Genomic DNA, 18,098 nt, shown 5'->3' on the forward strand with positions numbered 1-18,098 from the left:
GAGCTGTAACTGAAGGTCGAAGGTCAAGAGGTTCAGTGGTCTGCTGTGCGGGAGAATACCATACAAACCAGTTCAAGCCACACTTCCTGTTATGCTGTAGCATTTCTCTCTACTCTGTTTACTGTCTCTCATTGTCATGACCAGTGGTGCAGTCGTAATATGGGAACTTCCCAAACGCACGCGCATGCGCATACATGTTCCCTCGGTTGCGCACAGAACAGATGATTATTATGCATAAATGTTTAGTAGTTTAGTAGTTACAATTTCTTTAATTGAATTAACTTAAACTAGAAAAGTAAATACAAACTAAATTAACAATGTAACTTAGAGTTAGTTTACAGAAGGACAGTTTCCTTCAGAGACTGAAGCACAACTTAATGTCTCATCCTTCCAGTCGGGACCACAGATCAATCAACCCCCCACCAATTGGTACAGGGCTTGTATTTTGGTTTGGCTCTTCTCGTTGTTATGCTATCGGTATCCTATTATTATGCAAAGTCTAGGTGATAAGTGCCGGCCGGGTACTTGCCGCACGGCGCGACCAGTCCAGTGACAATTGTGAACGCATTTTTGTGTGCGCGCGTGTACATCCGCGCGCACTTCTGCCTCAGTGATCTACTACAACGGCGTGTAACCGCGTGTGTGCACGACTGCATCGCTGGTCATGACCTCACAAATAAAACAGGCCCACTGATTGTTTACGCTGGAAATTCACATTTCAACTGTAACTACAGGTATTTCATCATCTGTTAAAATCTTGTCACAGCAGAGATGGAATTCAAAACATTCACACTTATAACTGCTCCATGATTTGCCAATGCAAGTTGGTTATTATAGCTTTCAACTATATGCTTGACTCAAGTAACATCACTTAAATGTTATCCCATGAGGGGGCGGCTACGTGGCGTAGTGGGCAAGGCGCTCGCCACGAATGCGGAGACGCTGGGCTCGCCTGTTCGAGCCCAGCGCTCCACATTGCTTTCAGTTTAGCTGGACGTTCATACTAATACACATTGGCTGTATTAGGGGGTGGGAAACTGATGGGTGGGGATCGGGCGTTGTGGACAGCAACTCCTACAGGTCGGTTGGTGCGCCTGCGCAGTAGAATCAGGAAGTGTCGGGGGCAGCGTGAGCCTCCCACGCGTTACTCCTCGCCACTGAGAGATCGAGCTGCGCAGGTGAAAAGATGCGACTGCTGTTACCTCAAGTACCGGAGGGGACTTGTGCTATGTATGACTTAGTCCACATTGCAGCCGGCTTGTGGGAGGCAAGAAACAGCGTTCGTGACAGGGGAGGGTTGAATTGGATGATGCGAAATTGGGATGGGAGAAAAATTTAGAAAATGGGAGAAAAAGTGGATAAAAAAAAAATTAACCCATGAGATATATTGTACTTTTGCAGTTTTCCCCCTGATCAATCAATTAATTACTCAATCAATCAATCAATCAATCAATCAATCAATCAATCAATTAACCAATCAATCAACCACCAGCCAACCAATCAAGCACCAAACATGGTCCAGTAAGTGACGTACAGTGGTGTGGTTGCCTCGGTAGGTGGCCCATGTCTCCATGTTCAGGCTGTAAGAGACGGCATAGAGGGAGATGTAGTACTCCCTCAGAGAGGCTCTGGCTCCCTGCGTCTGCAGACCGTGCACCAGGGTGGGCCTCTGGAGGTCCACCTGTATACACACACACACACACACACACACACACACACACACACACACACACACACACACACACACACACACACACACACACACACACACACACACACACACACACACACACACACACACACACACACACACACACACACACACACACACACACACACACACACGCACACACACACACATTATATGTAAAGCATGTTGCCTGATATGAAAGAGGTGCTAGGGGCAAGGAGAGGGCTAACTAAAGGGCTTTTGTATACACCCACTCACACACACATGCGGGCGCACACATACACACAGACATACTGCTCATTCACAAGTGTTGCACAGAGTAAGACAGGTTGGGGGAATAGTATCTAACCTGTATCCATGACCTCTCGTTCCTTCCCATCCAGGCATTGACAACCCCAGACAGTCCCAATCTAGCAAACCTGGGCTCCCAGTTACCTGAACGGACACACACACACACACACACACACACACACACACACACACACACACACACACACACACACACACACACACACACACACACACACACACACACACACACACACACACACACACACACACACACACACACACACACACACACACACACACACACACAGGAAAAAGACAAGTGTTGTCTTGGAGATCACAAGAGTCATGAAATTTTAAGCGTTCTCAGTCAAACTGCTCGGTTAAATGAAGCTCAAATATAAAAGGTCATGTTACCTAAGTGATCTGACGCTGTGATCTGGGAATCCTCTATTCTTCCCGACTTCATCCCCAGAGGCAAGACACACACTGCAAGTCGACACAAGGAAATGTCAATTATTTCCTTGAAAAAAAAAATAAGTAAATAAAAAATATACGTTTTTATCTGTCATTATGTAACACGTGTCTTTATCTTTCTCTATCTTCGGAGCAAAAGGTATTCTGTTATTTTATTTATTCAATATGTTTGCCATACTGTTCCTGGGATTGAAAAAACCACAACAGCCTGAAAGACCTCTGGTCGTCAAACAACACAACAGTCTGCCTCCAGGTCAACCTACGTGGGTTGTAGACCAGTAGCTTGGCTCTCATGCCGGCCAGCTGCTGTTCACCCACTGTACACTCCACCAGCCAGGTGCCCACCGTGGGGGGGCTCATCTCTATGGTGCCAAACACACCTGAGGAGAGAGAGAGTGGGGAGCGGGGGGTAACATGGTTGTGTGTAGGGATGTCCGATATTATCATAATTTTTTTTACATTTATTTAACCTTTATTTACCTAGGCAAGCAAGTAAGAACGAATTATTATTTTGTTTATTGACAAAGTATGCATAATGTTGTGTTAATTACACGACAAGAGATATGTAATGTTAATTACCTGAAATTATTCCGTTTTGGGGGGGGGGGGGGACCCTGAATATATCGGTATCGGTTGATATCGGTATCGGAAATTAAGAGTTGGACAATATCGGTAAAAAAGCCAATATCGAGCATCATTAGTTGTGTGTGTGTGTGTGCGTTGTTGAGAGAGAGTTTGTGGATGTATAGCTAATTATGCATACAACTAACAGCCTCGGCCAGTCCTTTGTACCAGCAGCCAAGCAGGCTCCACAACAGTGAGGAGAACTAAGGCAGCAGAACTCGAGAACGACTAGGAATGTCTGATCACTGAGTGTGTCTGCTGACTCACCACCTAAATGGACTACAACGTGTAACGTATGACGTATATCACGCCATACATACCTTATGCATACTGCACCTGTGTATACTGTATACTTACTTACTCATAGTATACATTCTAGTGTGTATTGTAACCATATTTATTGTAATGCATAATATAACTGACGGGGCATACAGACCCTCATCTGCAGCTTGATTACACTGCCTTCTTGCTCATATGCGTATACTCAGAGTAAATTATATTGTTATATTGTTTACACTGCCTATTTTAACTTTTCTACTGTACTATATTGTATTACCTGTATTATGTCTTCTACTATTACCATATGCCTGTACCTCCCCTCCCCCATGCTGCTATGATGGCTGGATTTCCCCAAGAGGATCAATAAAGGAATATCTCTCTCCTATTACCTGATGATGCTGTGTATTTGTGTGTGTGTGTGTGTGTGTGTGTGTGTGTGTGTGTGTGTGTGTGTGTGTGTGTGTGTATGTGTGTGTGTGTATTTGTGTGTGTGTGTGTGTGTGTGTGTGTGTGTGTGTGTGTGTGCGTGTGTGTGTGTGTGTGTGTGTTTACCAGGGTAGAGGTTGTACACCCCCATGCGGTGCTCCACCTCAGTGTGGACGCTGAAGGGCAGGCCGTGGAACTGCACAGCATGGTACTCCCTGTCGCCCCCGACGTTCAGAAGGTGCCACCTGACTGGCTGGTGCTGGGCAACCAACAGACCAGGAAGTGTCTCTGCCACGTAACCGTTGATCGCTACAAAAACACAACGGTTATACTGCTGATACTGTAACAGGATTCTGAGAAAACATCAATACATCCAGCAGAACTATTTTATTTATTGTTTATTGTTTAAGAGGAGTCCTTGGCCTTAGGAAACACAGCGTGACAAGGCCTATACAGGAAGTAGCAAGATGTAGAAAGACCTTACAACAAATGTGGAGGAACCAAGAAGAAAACTTGAATAAAGAAATAAGTTGAACTAAATAACTTACAAAGTATACAAAGTAGCATACCTCTGTTCTGTTTTATTACCAAATTATATCTACAGTATATTGTGTCCGTACAGATTCGTATTATTATTATTATTATTATTATTATTATTATTATTATTATTATTATTATTATTATTATTATTATTATTATTATTATTATTATTATTATTATTATTATTATTATTATTATTATTATTGTTACAAAGGATCAGATTAAACCGAATATATATATTTATTGATTGATATATATTGCATAATATTTGTATATCGTTTGATATCCCTTGTACATATACACGGAATATCCCTTTAGCCTAGTACAGACCATAATATTTCATTCTCCTATTGGACAGCGGTCCACAGGCGCCAAGGCCATGCCTCCAAAGTCAGGTTCAAAGTCACCGCCGGGGACATGCCTGGACAAGAATGGTATTGCGCAAGGATATGAGACAGGAATAAAGCTGGTACTAGTTTATTCATCTAAGCGTATAAATACGGCGCAGGTGAATACAGAAGCACTTAGTCAGAAGTCTTAGTAACTAAAGTTGAAGCCTCACCCACGATACTACGTGCGGTGAAGTATGGCCTGTTTGGCCCCAAATAGAGCATTGAGACCGTGTGCGAATTAATAACTGAAGTGTCAGAGTTTGGCGCTATACCGTCGAGTGCGACATATTTCTATTAAGTCAGTAATAGTCTATTTGTGTATAGTGTATCGTGCGGCTAAAGTTCTACAGTGACCAGCATCACCAACGTTTTCCTCGTATCAGCTAGAGTGCTTATCCAGGCTGGGCTGCTTTCATGGCGCTTTCACCCGAGGAGCCCTAGACGAGGACCGTGTGGACATGTACACTGGATTATCTACCCGACGACTGCATAGCCCTTTTCGGCTGGATTATATTTGCTTTTGGTCCTGTAATTAATGGAGCGGAGAATCGCCGACGCCCACAAGTGTGTGGGATTTACCCTGTGAGGAGCCACGTCGAGTCTGCCCCTCAGAAGCCTGAGGCAGGCTAGCTTTCTTCCCTGTGGAGCTACAGGCTACGGAGAATAGCTGTATTCGTCTGTGGATCAAGATCTTATTGCACCGTCTCCCGTACTCGGAGTCTCCTTATCATCGTTGACCCAGACTCTATTACCGACAGATCCTCTACCCTTGCTGGCTTACAACCGGGGGGACCCTTCCAGTATCTCCCGCTATATTACTAGTGTACCATAGATATAATTCCCTAAGATTCAGGTTGTATGATTACCTCCTGCGTAACCAGAGAATGGACATTCGTTATTGATTTGCCTACGCACATTCCTTTGCCTTATAAGCGCATTCAAAGTGAAGTAAAGAAAGTATATTATGTACCTTTTGCTGCAATAAATACTTAATTACAACTTTGTGTGGAACCGATTTCATTGTGGGGAAGTGTTCATCATTAAGATACCTATGTACTGTATGGCCAGTAGGATGTACATAAAGACGGTAGTGGTTTAATGATACCATACTTATCAATACAGTCAGGGAATTGTACCCCTCAGTTACAATTGGTCCTTCGAGCCGGATGGTAATTAGCGTAATATTAATATAGTGGTATTAATATTGACATGGCCAATGATGAACACTCCACAAAACGGTTCTACTAAAATAGATCGCCCGCAGCGTAGACGGCAGACACCTCAGTACTTAGAGGATTACGTTGCCAATATACTACCTAGCTTTCTACAGACGGTAAACGCGGAAAAAGTAGATAGTAAAATTATGTCCGACCCTATCGACCAGGCTACCCCGCCAATAGAGGCCCTAGTGGGTTCTAACGTAACTGGCCAAGCTCACGGTGGGGACCAGGAGGGACCTGACATGACTTTACCCCCCGCCAAGACCGAAGAAGTAGTCCCCGGAGAGCTCCAGGATAAAGACAGCCCTCCAGGGATGGAACTTGACCCACTACAAGAAGAGGCGAGCACCCCGGAGATGGATCTCCTCGACTCGCCACAGGAGAACGGATCTCCAACGAGTACTACCAGGAGCGGATCACCTCAACCAGCGTCTTCCCCCAGCGAGGCGGACAAGATGCTGGCACAGGCCTTCCTCGCCAGCCTGGCAGCCTCAACAGAGCGCGATCGACTCCAAGCACAGACGCTTAGTGAGCGCGAACATTCTTCCATGGAAAGAGAACGCCTTCAAGCGCAGCAACGGAGCGACGAAGATCGTATACGTCTAGAGATTAGACGCCTTCAGACAGAAGAGAATATGGGAAGAGACCGGGCCGAAGCCCAGCGCGCCGCCGCCGAAGCCCAGCGTGCCGCTGCCGGTGCCCAAAGAGAAGCAGAGCGCGACCTCGCTCTCACCAAGCGCGAAGCCGAGCGCGACCGATTACAAGCGCAGATAATGGACCAGCTGATCACCAGGGCAACACCCCCTCCCTCCGCACGGGGTTCCAGGGCCTCGTCAAGACAAGGGTCAAGGGCACCCTCCCCTACCCGATCAAGCGACCCTGAGCCCGACCACCAGAGAGAGCCTATACCCCCCTCCGAACCCCTTCCCCGACCGGTCCAAGTGAGACCCAGCTACAAGGAAGAAACGGTCTACACCGCGGAGAGGCTAAATAGACGACTACAGGATCTAGATGACCTGCCAGAGGAAGAAGAAGAGGGAGAGGAGGAGAGTCAAGCCCAACAGCAGCACAGTACTCCACAGGACCAGGAGGTCCAGTACAGCCCAGGCTTTACCCCTGCGACTCTGCGCTACAGCCCCCCGACTCAATTCACGGGTGAGCTTGACGCACGACCAGCCCCGAGGAACAGCACCTGGGTACACGGGCCATGGTGTCCAGCAGGTACCAGCCCACCAAGAGGCGTAAGAGGAGACTCGCCTAGGAGGCCTCTCTTCCAACGCTCACCGATGTGCCAGCCATCCATGGCATCATACATTGGCACACCGACGTTCCCGGACTTCACACACGAGAACAGAGCACAGTACACAGAACTACGAATGTGCTTAGAGACAATGATGTCCGATGTAGCTGATGAACCGTACAAATATGCTATCCTACTGAAGCACCTCAAGGTGCCCCGAGCGCACAATATAGCGCTGGCCTATGCCACCTCTACTACCCCATACACCGCGGCTCTAGCAGCACTCGACCAAAGATATGGACGCATATGGGACTACGTAATACAAGAGATAAGGCATATTGACCGCCTACCCCCAGCCACAGACAATCGCTCACTAGATGACCTGTCTATCAAGGTACAATCCCTGGTAGGGATGCTGGGGGCGCAAAGAGAAAAGGGTATGCACGAACTGTACGCAAACTCTAATGTCGAGAGGATTTTAGAGAAGCTTCCGCCCGCCCGACAAGAGCGCTTCAGGCGGCAAAGAGACCACCGTGATCCTAACGGTCCCGAGCCATCCCTCCTAGACCTAGCCGACTTCCTGGCGAGAGAAGTCAACAGCCTACGGTTGGATACGTTCATGCGGAGCACACCAAGCTCCAGAGAGGGACCTAGGAGAGCAAACGATGGCCGCAGATTGGTGACCGTCATGCACCAATCAGAATCAGTACCGAGCAGCAAGAACCACAGTACCCCCTCGATGAAAGAGAAGTGGAAGATGGTGTGCCCGTACTGCGAAAAGGAACACTGGCTGTCACAATGTGACACATTCAAGAAGATGACCGCCGACGAGGTGAGTCAATGGATAAAGTCCAACCGACGCTGTTACCGATGTGCGCGCAGTCACATGGCAGCCGATTGCCGCTTAAAGAAGAGGTGTAGTCGGTGTGATGGAGCCCACTTAGACGTCCTACACGACAGTAACAGAAGAAAGCCTGCACCCTCAAGCAGCACAAAGGCAAGTGTTATGTACATTGACCCCGCCAGCAGCGGGGGCGCCCGGGTGCTCTTAAAGGTGGTCCGCGTAACACTGAGTTACCAAGACAAGGTCATGGACACTTACGCCGTCCTTGACGACGGGTCAGAGAAGACCCTTCTCCTCGCGTCCGCTGCGGCCCAGCTGGGGCTGCGGGGGAGCGAAAACCAGATGACGATTCGGACAATAAGAAGAGATCTAAAGACGATAAAGGGCGAGAATGTCTCCTTCACTATCGCAGCAAGCGGGCAGCCAGAGAGACGGTATAGGATTACTAACGCTTTCACCAGCCAAGAAATAGGCCTGTCGCAGTACACCTACCCCATCGCCAAGCTGATGGATAAATATGTGCACCTGCGTCAACTACCTATACCGCTCATAGACGGTGCCACCCCGACCCTGCTGATAGGCTCCGACCATGCAGACCTCATCGTCCCGATGGACCGGGTCCACACAGGGCCCAGAGGCTGTCCTGCAGCAGTCGAGACCCGCCTAGGATGGACACTACAAGGCCCCCTCGCTAGGTCTCTTAACCGAACAGCAGCCACTAGCTGCCTCCACTCCAGAGTGACAGAAGAAGACACCACCCTCCTACAGCATGTCGAGAGGCTATGGACACTAGAGACAATGCCCTTTAAGAACGAAAAGAAAGACATTCGTTCCAAGGAAGACATTTACGCTATAGCCCTCCTCGAGCAGGGGACAAAGAGAGTCAAAGTCAACGGAGTGATGAGATACGCAACTCCACTCCTGAGGCGAGAGGGTATGCCTACCTTCCACGCCCCAAAAGAAGCGACGGAGCGGTATCTATTGAACACAGAGCGGCGCCTAGCCAGAGACCCCGCTCAAGAGACTGTGTACCGCGCTGAGATTAACAAGCTAATCACAGCGGGACACATAAAGAAAATTGACATTAAAGAGGCCGATCAGACGACCGAATCATGGTACGTGCCGCACCACAAAGTCCACCACAACGGCAAGGATCGTATTGTGTTCAACTGCAGCTACCAGATCGGATCACAAAATCTGAATAAAGAGCTGTTGCCCGGCCCAACACTCGGCCCCTCTCTACTAGGCGTGTTACTACGTTTCCGCCAAGACAAGGTGGCCATCAGCGGCGACATCAAAGGGATGTTCCTGCAGGTGAGACTAGTGGAGGAGGACAAGCCCCTGCTGCGGTTCCTATGGAGAGAGAGGATCGGGGACGAGCAACCAGCCATCTATCAATGGGAAGTCCTCCCTTTCGGAACCACATGCAGCCCATGCTGTGCTACGTTTGCACTGCAAAAACACGTCGCAGAGGACCCAGCAGCCGATGAAGAGGTCCGACAAAGTGTAGGAAATAGTTTCTACGTGGACAACTGTCTGCAAAGCGTCTCGACGCCAGAAGAAGCCGAGGCCCTTCTACTCAAGCTCCGCGCCTCCCTGATCAAAGGCGGCTTTGATCTCAGGCAGTGGGCCAGCAGCGACCCGCAAGTATTGCGCAGCCTCTCCCCCGAGGACAAGGCAGCAAGCAGCGAGACCTGGATGGCGACCATCCCAGGAGAAGCCCAAGAAATGACATTAGGACTAGTCTGGAGCTTCAAAACAGACTCGCTCCATTATAAACACACACCCCTGACCAAGGAGCAGGGAAGGTCGACTGCACTACCGACCACAAGACGGAGTGTATACAGAACACTCGCCAGACAATATGACCCGTTGGGATGTATTCTACCTTACACCACCAGGGCAAAGATGATTGTAAGAGCGTTATGGGACAAGGACCAGGGCTGGGACGACCCCATACCCGAACACCTTGCATCCACATGGAGAGAGTGGGAGACGGAACTCAGCTCACTCCCAGGTGTCAACATACGCCGCAGCTACTTCCCACCCACAGTGAGGCCGGAGACGTGCCAGATGGACCTGCACGTCTTCAGCGACGCCTCCGAAGTAGCCTACGGTTCGGTGGCCTACTTGCGTGCCCGAGAGGAGGGAGGAGAAATACATACTGCTTTCATCCTGGCTCGCTCAAGAATAGCCCCACGCAAGCAACAATCTATCCCGCGTCTAGAGCTCTGCGCAGCCCTAGCAGGAGCGCAACTCGCCACGTTAATCCAACGTGAACTCACCATCCCGGTGCAAAGAACAATCTTGTGGTCAGACTCCACGACAGTACTCACATGGATCCGGTCTGATTCGTGCAGATACAAGGTCTTCGTGGGAGTCAGAGTCACAGAGATTCAAGATTTAACAGAAGTAGCAAGCTGGAGGTATGTGGACACAAAACACAACCCAGCTGACGTCATCACCCGGGGAATGTCCCTGGATGACCTCACCCGTCACAACCTATACAGTGACGGGCCAGAGTTCCTCAAGCTCCCGGAAGAAGAGTGGCCTACACCCACCCCACGGGAAGCGAGTAAAGAGGAGGCCGAGAACAAGAAATCTATGTTCTGTGGATTGAACACACTCATCTCCACAGACCCCGACATAGACGATTGCCTCACCCTAGAGAGTGCGCAGCTAAAGACATTCCTGTGGCACCACCCAGAGGTTCAGCTCACTACTGACATTACTGCAGCTGACTACGAAGAAGCAGAACTTCTTCTCCTACAACGAGCCCAGAGAGACTCGTTTCCCGATGAGCTAGACTGTCTACAGGGAGCAAAGCCCGTCCCATCAGACAGCAGATTGCTCCACCTAGCCCCCGAGAGCGACGCCCATGGTCTCATCAGAGTGGGTGGTCGTCTGCGGAGAGCTCCAGACTTACCGGATGACGTCAAGTACCCGATAGTCTTAAACAGCCGACACAAGGTCACAGAGCTGATCATAAAGAAATACGACGAGGATGTGCATCACGCCGGGGCAGAGAGAGAGAGAAATCAGACGTCGTTATTGGATACTGCAAGGGAGAGAAGCAGTACGGCGCTTCCAGCGAACCTGTCTAGACTGTCGTAAATGGCGAGCGCAGCCCAGTATACCCCGGATGGCTGACCTACCTCCCTGTCGCCTCCGACTCGGCGACAAGCCTTTTCACTCCACCGGTATGGACTGTTTCGGCCCGCTGTATGTAAAGAAAGGAAGAGGAACCGAGAAGCGGTGGGGTATTGTATTCAAATGCATGACCACCCGAGCGATGCATATAGAACTCCTTCCAACCATGAGCACAGACTCATTCCTTATGGCCTTCCGAAGATTCACATCGCGGAAAGGCAAACCGTCTATATTATTGTCTGATCACGGGACAAACTTCAAAGGCGGAGAAAGAGAGCTGAGAGAGAGCTTCCAAGCTATGGGCCCAGAACTTAAGACCCACCTCGCTCCATCCCAGATTGACTTCCAGTTTAATCCCCCGAATGCACCTCACTTCGGTGGAACTTGGGAACGAGAAGTACGTTCAATAAAGACAGCCCTGTACGCCGTGCTTGGGGCCCAGACCGTGGCGGAAGAAGTCCTAATGACAGTCCTCACGGAGATCGAGGGAGTATTGAACTCAAAGCCCCTCGGTTACGTCTCAAGTGATGTAGCAGATGTCGACCCAGTCACCCCCAACACACTCTTGATGGGGCGGCTGGACCCCGCGCTACCACAGACAATGTACAGGCCTGAAGAAGCGAACGGCCGAAGAATGTGGAGGTACAGTCAAGTATTGGCTGACAAGTTCTGGAACAGCTTCCTACTCCACTATCTACCGTCTCTACAGACCCGCCAGAAATGGGTGAAAGAGAGAGACAATTTGACAGAAGGAACAGTCGTCATGATTATCGACCAGTCACTACCCCGAGCTATGTGGCCGGCTGGCCGCGTAAGCAAAGTGATCACCGGTGCCGACGGAAAGGTCCGAGCAGCCGAAGTGCTCGTCCAAGGGCGGATTTACACCCGACCCGTGGCGAGGCTAATAGAGTTGCCAAGGCTCCCCGATACTATTGATGACGACCATGACCCCATGACTTTGTGAACTGCCCTACCCCTCACAACAGACATTGAGTAGTGGACAGTGCGGTTAATCTGTCTCTGCTTAGCTAATTAGGTGGGACTAATTAGGAGGCGGCTGTTACAAAGGATCAGATTAAACCGAATATATATATTTATTGATTGATATATATTGCATAATATTTGTATATCGTTTGATATCCCTTGTATATTCCTTGTACATATACACGGAATATCCCTTTAGCCTAGTACAGACCATAATATTTCATTCTCCTATTGGACAGCGGTCCACAGGCGCCAAGGCCATGCCTCCAAAGTCAGGTTCAAAGTCACCGCCGGGGACATGCCTGGACAAGAATGGTATTGCGCAAGGATGAGACAGGAATAAAGCTGGTACTAGTTTATTCATCTAAGCGTATAAATACGGCGCAGGTGAATACAGAAGCACTTAGTCAGAAGTCTTAGTAACTAAAGTTGAAGCCTCACCCACGATACTATGTGCGGTGAAGTATGGCCTGTTTGGCCCCAAATAGAGCATTGAGACCGCGTGCGAATTAATAACTGAAGTGTCAGAGTTTGGCGCTATACCGTCGAGTGCGACATATTTCTATTAAGTCAGTAATAGTCTATTTGTGTATAGTGTATCGTGCGGCTAAAGTTCTACAGTGACCAGCATCACCAACGTTTTCCTCGTATCAGCTAGAGTGCTTATCCAGGCTGGGCTGCTTTCATGGCGCTTTCACCCGAGGAGCCCTAGACGAGGACCGTGTGGACATGTACACTGGATTATCTACCCGACGACTGCATAGCCCTTTTCGGCTGGATTATATTTGCTTTTGGTCCTGTAATTAATGGAGCGGAGAATCGCCGACGCCCACAAGTGTGTGGGATTTACCCTGTGAGGAGCCACGTCGAGTCTGCCCCTCAGAAGCCTGAGGCAGGCTAGCTTTCTTCCCTGTGGAGCTACAGGCTACGGAGAATAGCTGTATTCGTCTGTGGATCAAGATCTTATTGCACCGTCTCCCGTACTCGGAGTCTCCTTATCATCGTTGACCCAGACTCTATTACCGACAGATCCTCTACCCTTGCTGGCTTACAACCGGGGGGACCCTTCCAGTATCTCCCGCTATATTACTAGTGTACCATAGATATAATTCCCTAAGATTCAGGTTGTATGATTACCTCCTGCGTAACCAGAGAATGGACATTCGTTATTGATTTGCCTACGCACATTCCTTTGCCTTATAAGCGCATTCAAAGTGAAGTAAAGAAAGTATATTATGTACCTTTTGCTGCAATAAATACTTAATTACAACTTTGTGTGGAACCGATTTCATTGTGGGGAAGTGTTCATCATTAAGATACCTATGTACTGTATGGCCAGTAGGATGTACATAAAGACGGTAGTGGTTTAATGATACCATACTTATCAATACAGTCAGGGAATTGTACCCCTCAGTTACAATTATTATTATTATTATTTTTAAATCTATGGAGCAGGTTCAATCTGGAGGTCAACATGTCCTTGGGTGGCACGGTGGCACAGTGGTTAGCACTGCTGCCTCACAACAAGAAGGTCCTGGGTTCGAACCCCAGCAGGGGGCCTTTCTGTGTGGAGTTTACATGTTCTCCCTGTGTTCACGTGGGTTTCCTCTGGGTACTCCAGTTTCCTCCCACACCATAAAGACATGCATGGTAGGCAGGGACTACAGATAAAAACGAGCTAATTAGCTCAAATCTGGCACATTTACATTGATGTGGAAACTGAAGATGCTCATTAATGTGCACTGTCTCTGGGTAATAATAAATAAATAAACAAACTTAAACTTTACTCAACCCTGTTTCTGAATCTTTACTATTGAACCTCCATTATCATTATATGACACAACTCATGTTTTTATTTTCTCTACCTGCAAACTTGTTGCTGATCTTGAACCAGGGGTCTGCTGGGTTGGCCTGGCAGGGCGGAGTGCAGTACTTCTGAAGGTTCTCCTCCAGGTACCAGCTCTTGGTCTCGTCGAAGGTGTGGAAGAGCAGGGAGTACTCCTGGATATCCGTCTGCATGTGCTGATGACGGTGGACGGTATTGGGCTTACAGATGACCAGGGGACCAACAAGACCTGAGTGAAGGTCCCTCTCCTTGAAGAGAACAGAAAATAGAACATTGTATCATCAGCATATTGCCTTATACAAATAACAGTATATATTCGAAAATCATATTTTTTGTATCTTTCGTTTTCTATCTTTATGTATCCTTTGTCCTATATATTAATAATTGTGCTTTTTAACCAGACTGCAAAAAATCCCTCAGGTAAAGTTTAACATGACATATACTATGGACACAGCACCTTTTGAATATTGTCACAGAACATCCATGAACAGAATCTGACAGACAGACAAGACAGACAGACACACATGTACACATAGACACACATACAGTAGACAACATGAAACATTGTAGCAATGAAACAGGTTAGTGTAAATTGGACATGCGTTCACACCTTGTCCACAGTGGAGTAGTAGGCCCCAGCCTTGCAGTCAAACTCTGTGTCAGTGGGACCTTGTTTCCTGGTGATCTTCCAGTTGTACACCCGGGCCTCCCCGGGGGGCACAGCCTCCCCTGGAACCCCAACAGGAGGTGAGGAGGCCTGGGTCTGTGCAAAGCCGGCCCCCTGGCTGCGGTCATACACCCCATGAAGGTGAAAAGAGTACGGCCGGGATGCCTTATTCTTAAAGGTCACCTTGAATAATACAAAAGGTTTTGATTTAGTTTGATTAATTTTATTAACCGATACCGGCAGGTCCTGAGAGGAACACTGTGTTTAGAGCCAATAAGCTGAACCAACACTCAAAGACACTACAGTACATAATATTTGTATTATTGTATTGACTTCTCACACTAAATTTTTTTTTATTATTACATCATTATGGACATTTGGCTGAAAACAGCTCAACCAATTGTCTAAACAATGCACCACATTACAGTGATAAAACTGGGAACAAGGTTAGTGTACCAGTAGCTGCAGAAAATACTACTAATTGTTTTCAGGAAAGTAAAACCGACTCTATATGTAAAAACTAAAAAGCAAACATGGTACTGACTTGCTGTTTAACCAGCACTTACAGTGAGGAGATCATTAATCTCAGCTTTGATGACAGGTCCCATGATTCCCAGATGTTCCTGAAGCTCTCCTCTGGCTACAGGGCGACGGAAGTCTTCATCCCTGTAGGCCCGGAATACTACTTTCTTATACTCAGGCAGGAACGTCCTCATCCCACGACGCATCTCTCTGAAGAAGGGAGGTTAAGTGAGTCAAGATGATAAAACACTGCTTTAAATATTGATTACTGTAAGTGTTATATATATGAACAATACATGCAATCGTTAAATGGAAGATCAATATCTAGGGCTGAGATGATTGGAAGAATCGATAAATCGGGACCAAATTATCGATAAATATAGATATATCATATTTGTATTAGTATATATATAATAAAAAAAAAATTTTTACAACAAATCTATGTTTATTTTGCAGCAATTCTTTGTTGTTGCCGCCATCTTTAAGTGTTACAGATTTCCCCATTAAAAACTACCACAGTGATCCTTCCCATTTTATAGTTGGTGGTCTCTGGATGTGATGGAGGAGTGCACTGCATATTGAATGCACAGTGCAGAGTTGCAATTCAACTGAATTGACATGAAATGGGGATGTTTTAACTAAAACATGCCACAAGACCTAGTATTTTAGTATAGTATATACCGTAATTCCTCTAATAGTAACCCCGGCTTGTATTTGTTTCAACTGTAGCGGGTACCAGGCTTGTATTAGGAGGAGGCCTGTATAAGAGGAAGGCCTATATTTCAAATTTTCAAACGGATCATAATGAATAAATCAACATTTTGTGTCAGTTTGAACCCAGTAAAATGTACTGGGTTCATTTATTGAAACCAAGTACTGTATGAAATAGTAAACAGTGCAATTACAGGTGGTCACTGGTCATTTCAACGTTTTCAAAGTGAAATCAAGTAACTCGCTCAGTATGCAGCTCAGTATATTAGTAACCCGGCTTGTATTAGGAGGCCGGCTTATAATTGCTTAGCTCAAGAGCGCACCCGGCCATTAATAGAGACCCGGCTTGTATTTGAGACCCGGTTACTATTAGAGGAATTACGGTAGTAGGGCTGTCCCCGACTAAGGATTTGGATGGTCGACTATGATTGGCCAAAATTTGCCATTAGTCGACTATTGGTCGACTAAAAAAAAGTATAATATTTTTTAATATATATCTTTTTTTCTTTTTTTCTTTTTTTTAAATTGTATCATTCCATTTGGGCTGTGGGGGGTGCTTAATGTCTGAAGGAGTTGACTGAAGGCTTCTTGTCCTCTGCAAAAGCATGCAATGTGTCCACTGATGGATACATCTTGATATTTGTCTAGTCTAGTGTGTTCATTAGATAATAATGGCTTGGATTTATATAGCGCTCTTCATGACACCCAGAGCGCTTCACAGAGTCCATTATTCGTTCATACACAGTCATACCGGTGGTGGTAAGCTACAATTGCAGCCAGAGCTGCCCTGAGGCAGACTCACGGAAGCGTGTCGAATAATCATCGCCTACGGCCCCTCCGACCACCACCAACATTCATTCACATGCATACACATTCATACGAGGCAAGTAGGTTAAGTGTCTTGCCCAAGGACACAACGGCGATGGGATGGACATGGGCTTGAGCGGGATTCGAACCACCAACCCTTCGATCATTGGACGACCCGCTCTACCCCTGAGCCAAAGCCGCCCCACGATGGGTGAAATCCTCTTTCAGTGCCTCTGTGCCTGTTTTCGTAGGCAGTTAGCCTCTGGTATGCGTGCCATTAGCGTTAGCCACGCTTCTAGGCCTCTTTTCTTATATATATTTTTTGTATTCGACTAAGAGGTTGGCTAGTCGACTACGGCTCCTTTCGACCGATTAGTCGACTAATCGACTAATAGGGGTCAGCCCTAGTATATAGTTTAAGGTATCTATTTCATTATTTTTATTTTTTTACATACTGTATGCAAATATATCGATATCATCGATATGTGACGCCCCTGTCAATCGATAATTATTGATATATCAATAAGTGGTCTCAGCCTTATCAATATCTAAAGTATATTGAAATGGTTCTTTGTCCAGGGTAAATCACAATCCACGGTTTTGGCTCTTTGGTTATTACCACACCAGCATGGACATTTTTAGCCACAGGAAATGCTCAATGAGTGGGACTCAACATGCTCAGTGTGATGAGTTTCATTATCTATTCTGAGATAATAAAAACATATCAAGAACTACTTTTCCATAAACATTTGCTGATATTTGTGTAGCTACAATGAGATAATTAAACCATGTATTCACCTGGTTCTTAGAGTAGGTCAATCTTAATATATATACACACACAACCAAATGTACCCATACTGGCCTTACTCACACCAGAACCTTCCCTCCCATACTATATGTCCTTTCCCCTCAGCTCTCCTACTGTCCCATTGGAATACCTGCTAAAAGAAAAAACAGAAAGCCCTTCCTCCTGTAGGAAAGGCATAGTGTGTATCAGACCTGGCTTTGATGAGCTGGTGTGGTCGTTTGATGCCATAATCCCAAGTCACCTCCTCAGCTGCAATGTAATAGTTGCGGAAGGTGTATTGGCCTATAGAGCGCATGTCCAAGTAATCTGTACCAGACAGGTCTGATGTGTCATTCTCCTGAAATAGAAGGAATTACAGTATATATATATATATATCTTATAATTTGTTTGTATGTATCCAGACTATGACATGAGCATGAAAACGCTTTTATGCTTGCACACATACACACACATACAGTACGCATATGCACACACACATGCACGCATGCACGCACACACACACACACACACACACACACACACACACACACACACACACACACACACACACACACACACACACACACACACACACACACACACA

The 18,098-nt window shown here is 47.0% G+C and overlaps 1 protein-coding gene across 1 annotated transcript in view; it reads right to left on the bottom strand.

Moving 5' to 3' along the window:
• The window catches only part of f8 (coagulation factor VIII, procoagulant component), a gene marked incomplete at its 5' end in the record, with an annotated part of 46,675 nt that overhangs the window by 8,756 nt on the left and 19,821 nt on the right, over positions 1-18,098 (bottom strand). The window contains 9 exons of the mRNA XM_084332025.1: positions 1,535-1,681; positions 2,040-2,125; positions 2,396-2,467; positions 2,719-2,835; positions 3,911-4,093; positions 14,020-14,248; positions 14,611-14,850; positions 15,234-15,399; positions 17,707-17,852. Coding sequence (XP_084188151.1) covers positions 1,535-1,681; positions 2,040-2,125; positions 2,396-2,467; positions 2,719-2,835; positions 3,911-4,093; positions 14,020-14,248; positions 14,611-14,850; positions 15,234-15,399; positions 17,707-17,852 — 1,386 coding nt within the window. The remainder of the gene's footprint in view (positions 1-1,534; positions 1,682-2,039; positions 2,126-2,395; positions 2,468-2,718; positions 2,836-3,910; positions 4,094-14,019; positions 14,249-14,610; positions 14,851-15,233; positions 15,400-17,706; positions 17,853-18,098) is intronic.

Source organism: Notolepis coatsorum, assembly GCF_963971535.1.
Source record: "Notolepis coatsorum genome assembly, chromosome: 16".
Taxonomy (NCBI): Eukaryota; Metazoa; Chordata; class Actinopteri; order Aulopiformes; family Paralepididae; genus Notolepis; species Notolepis coatsorum.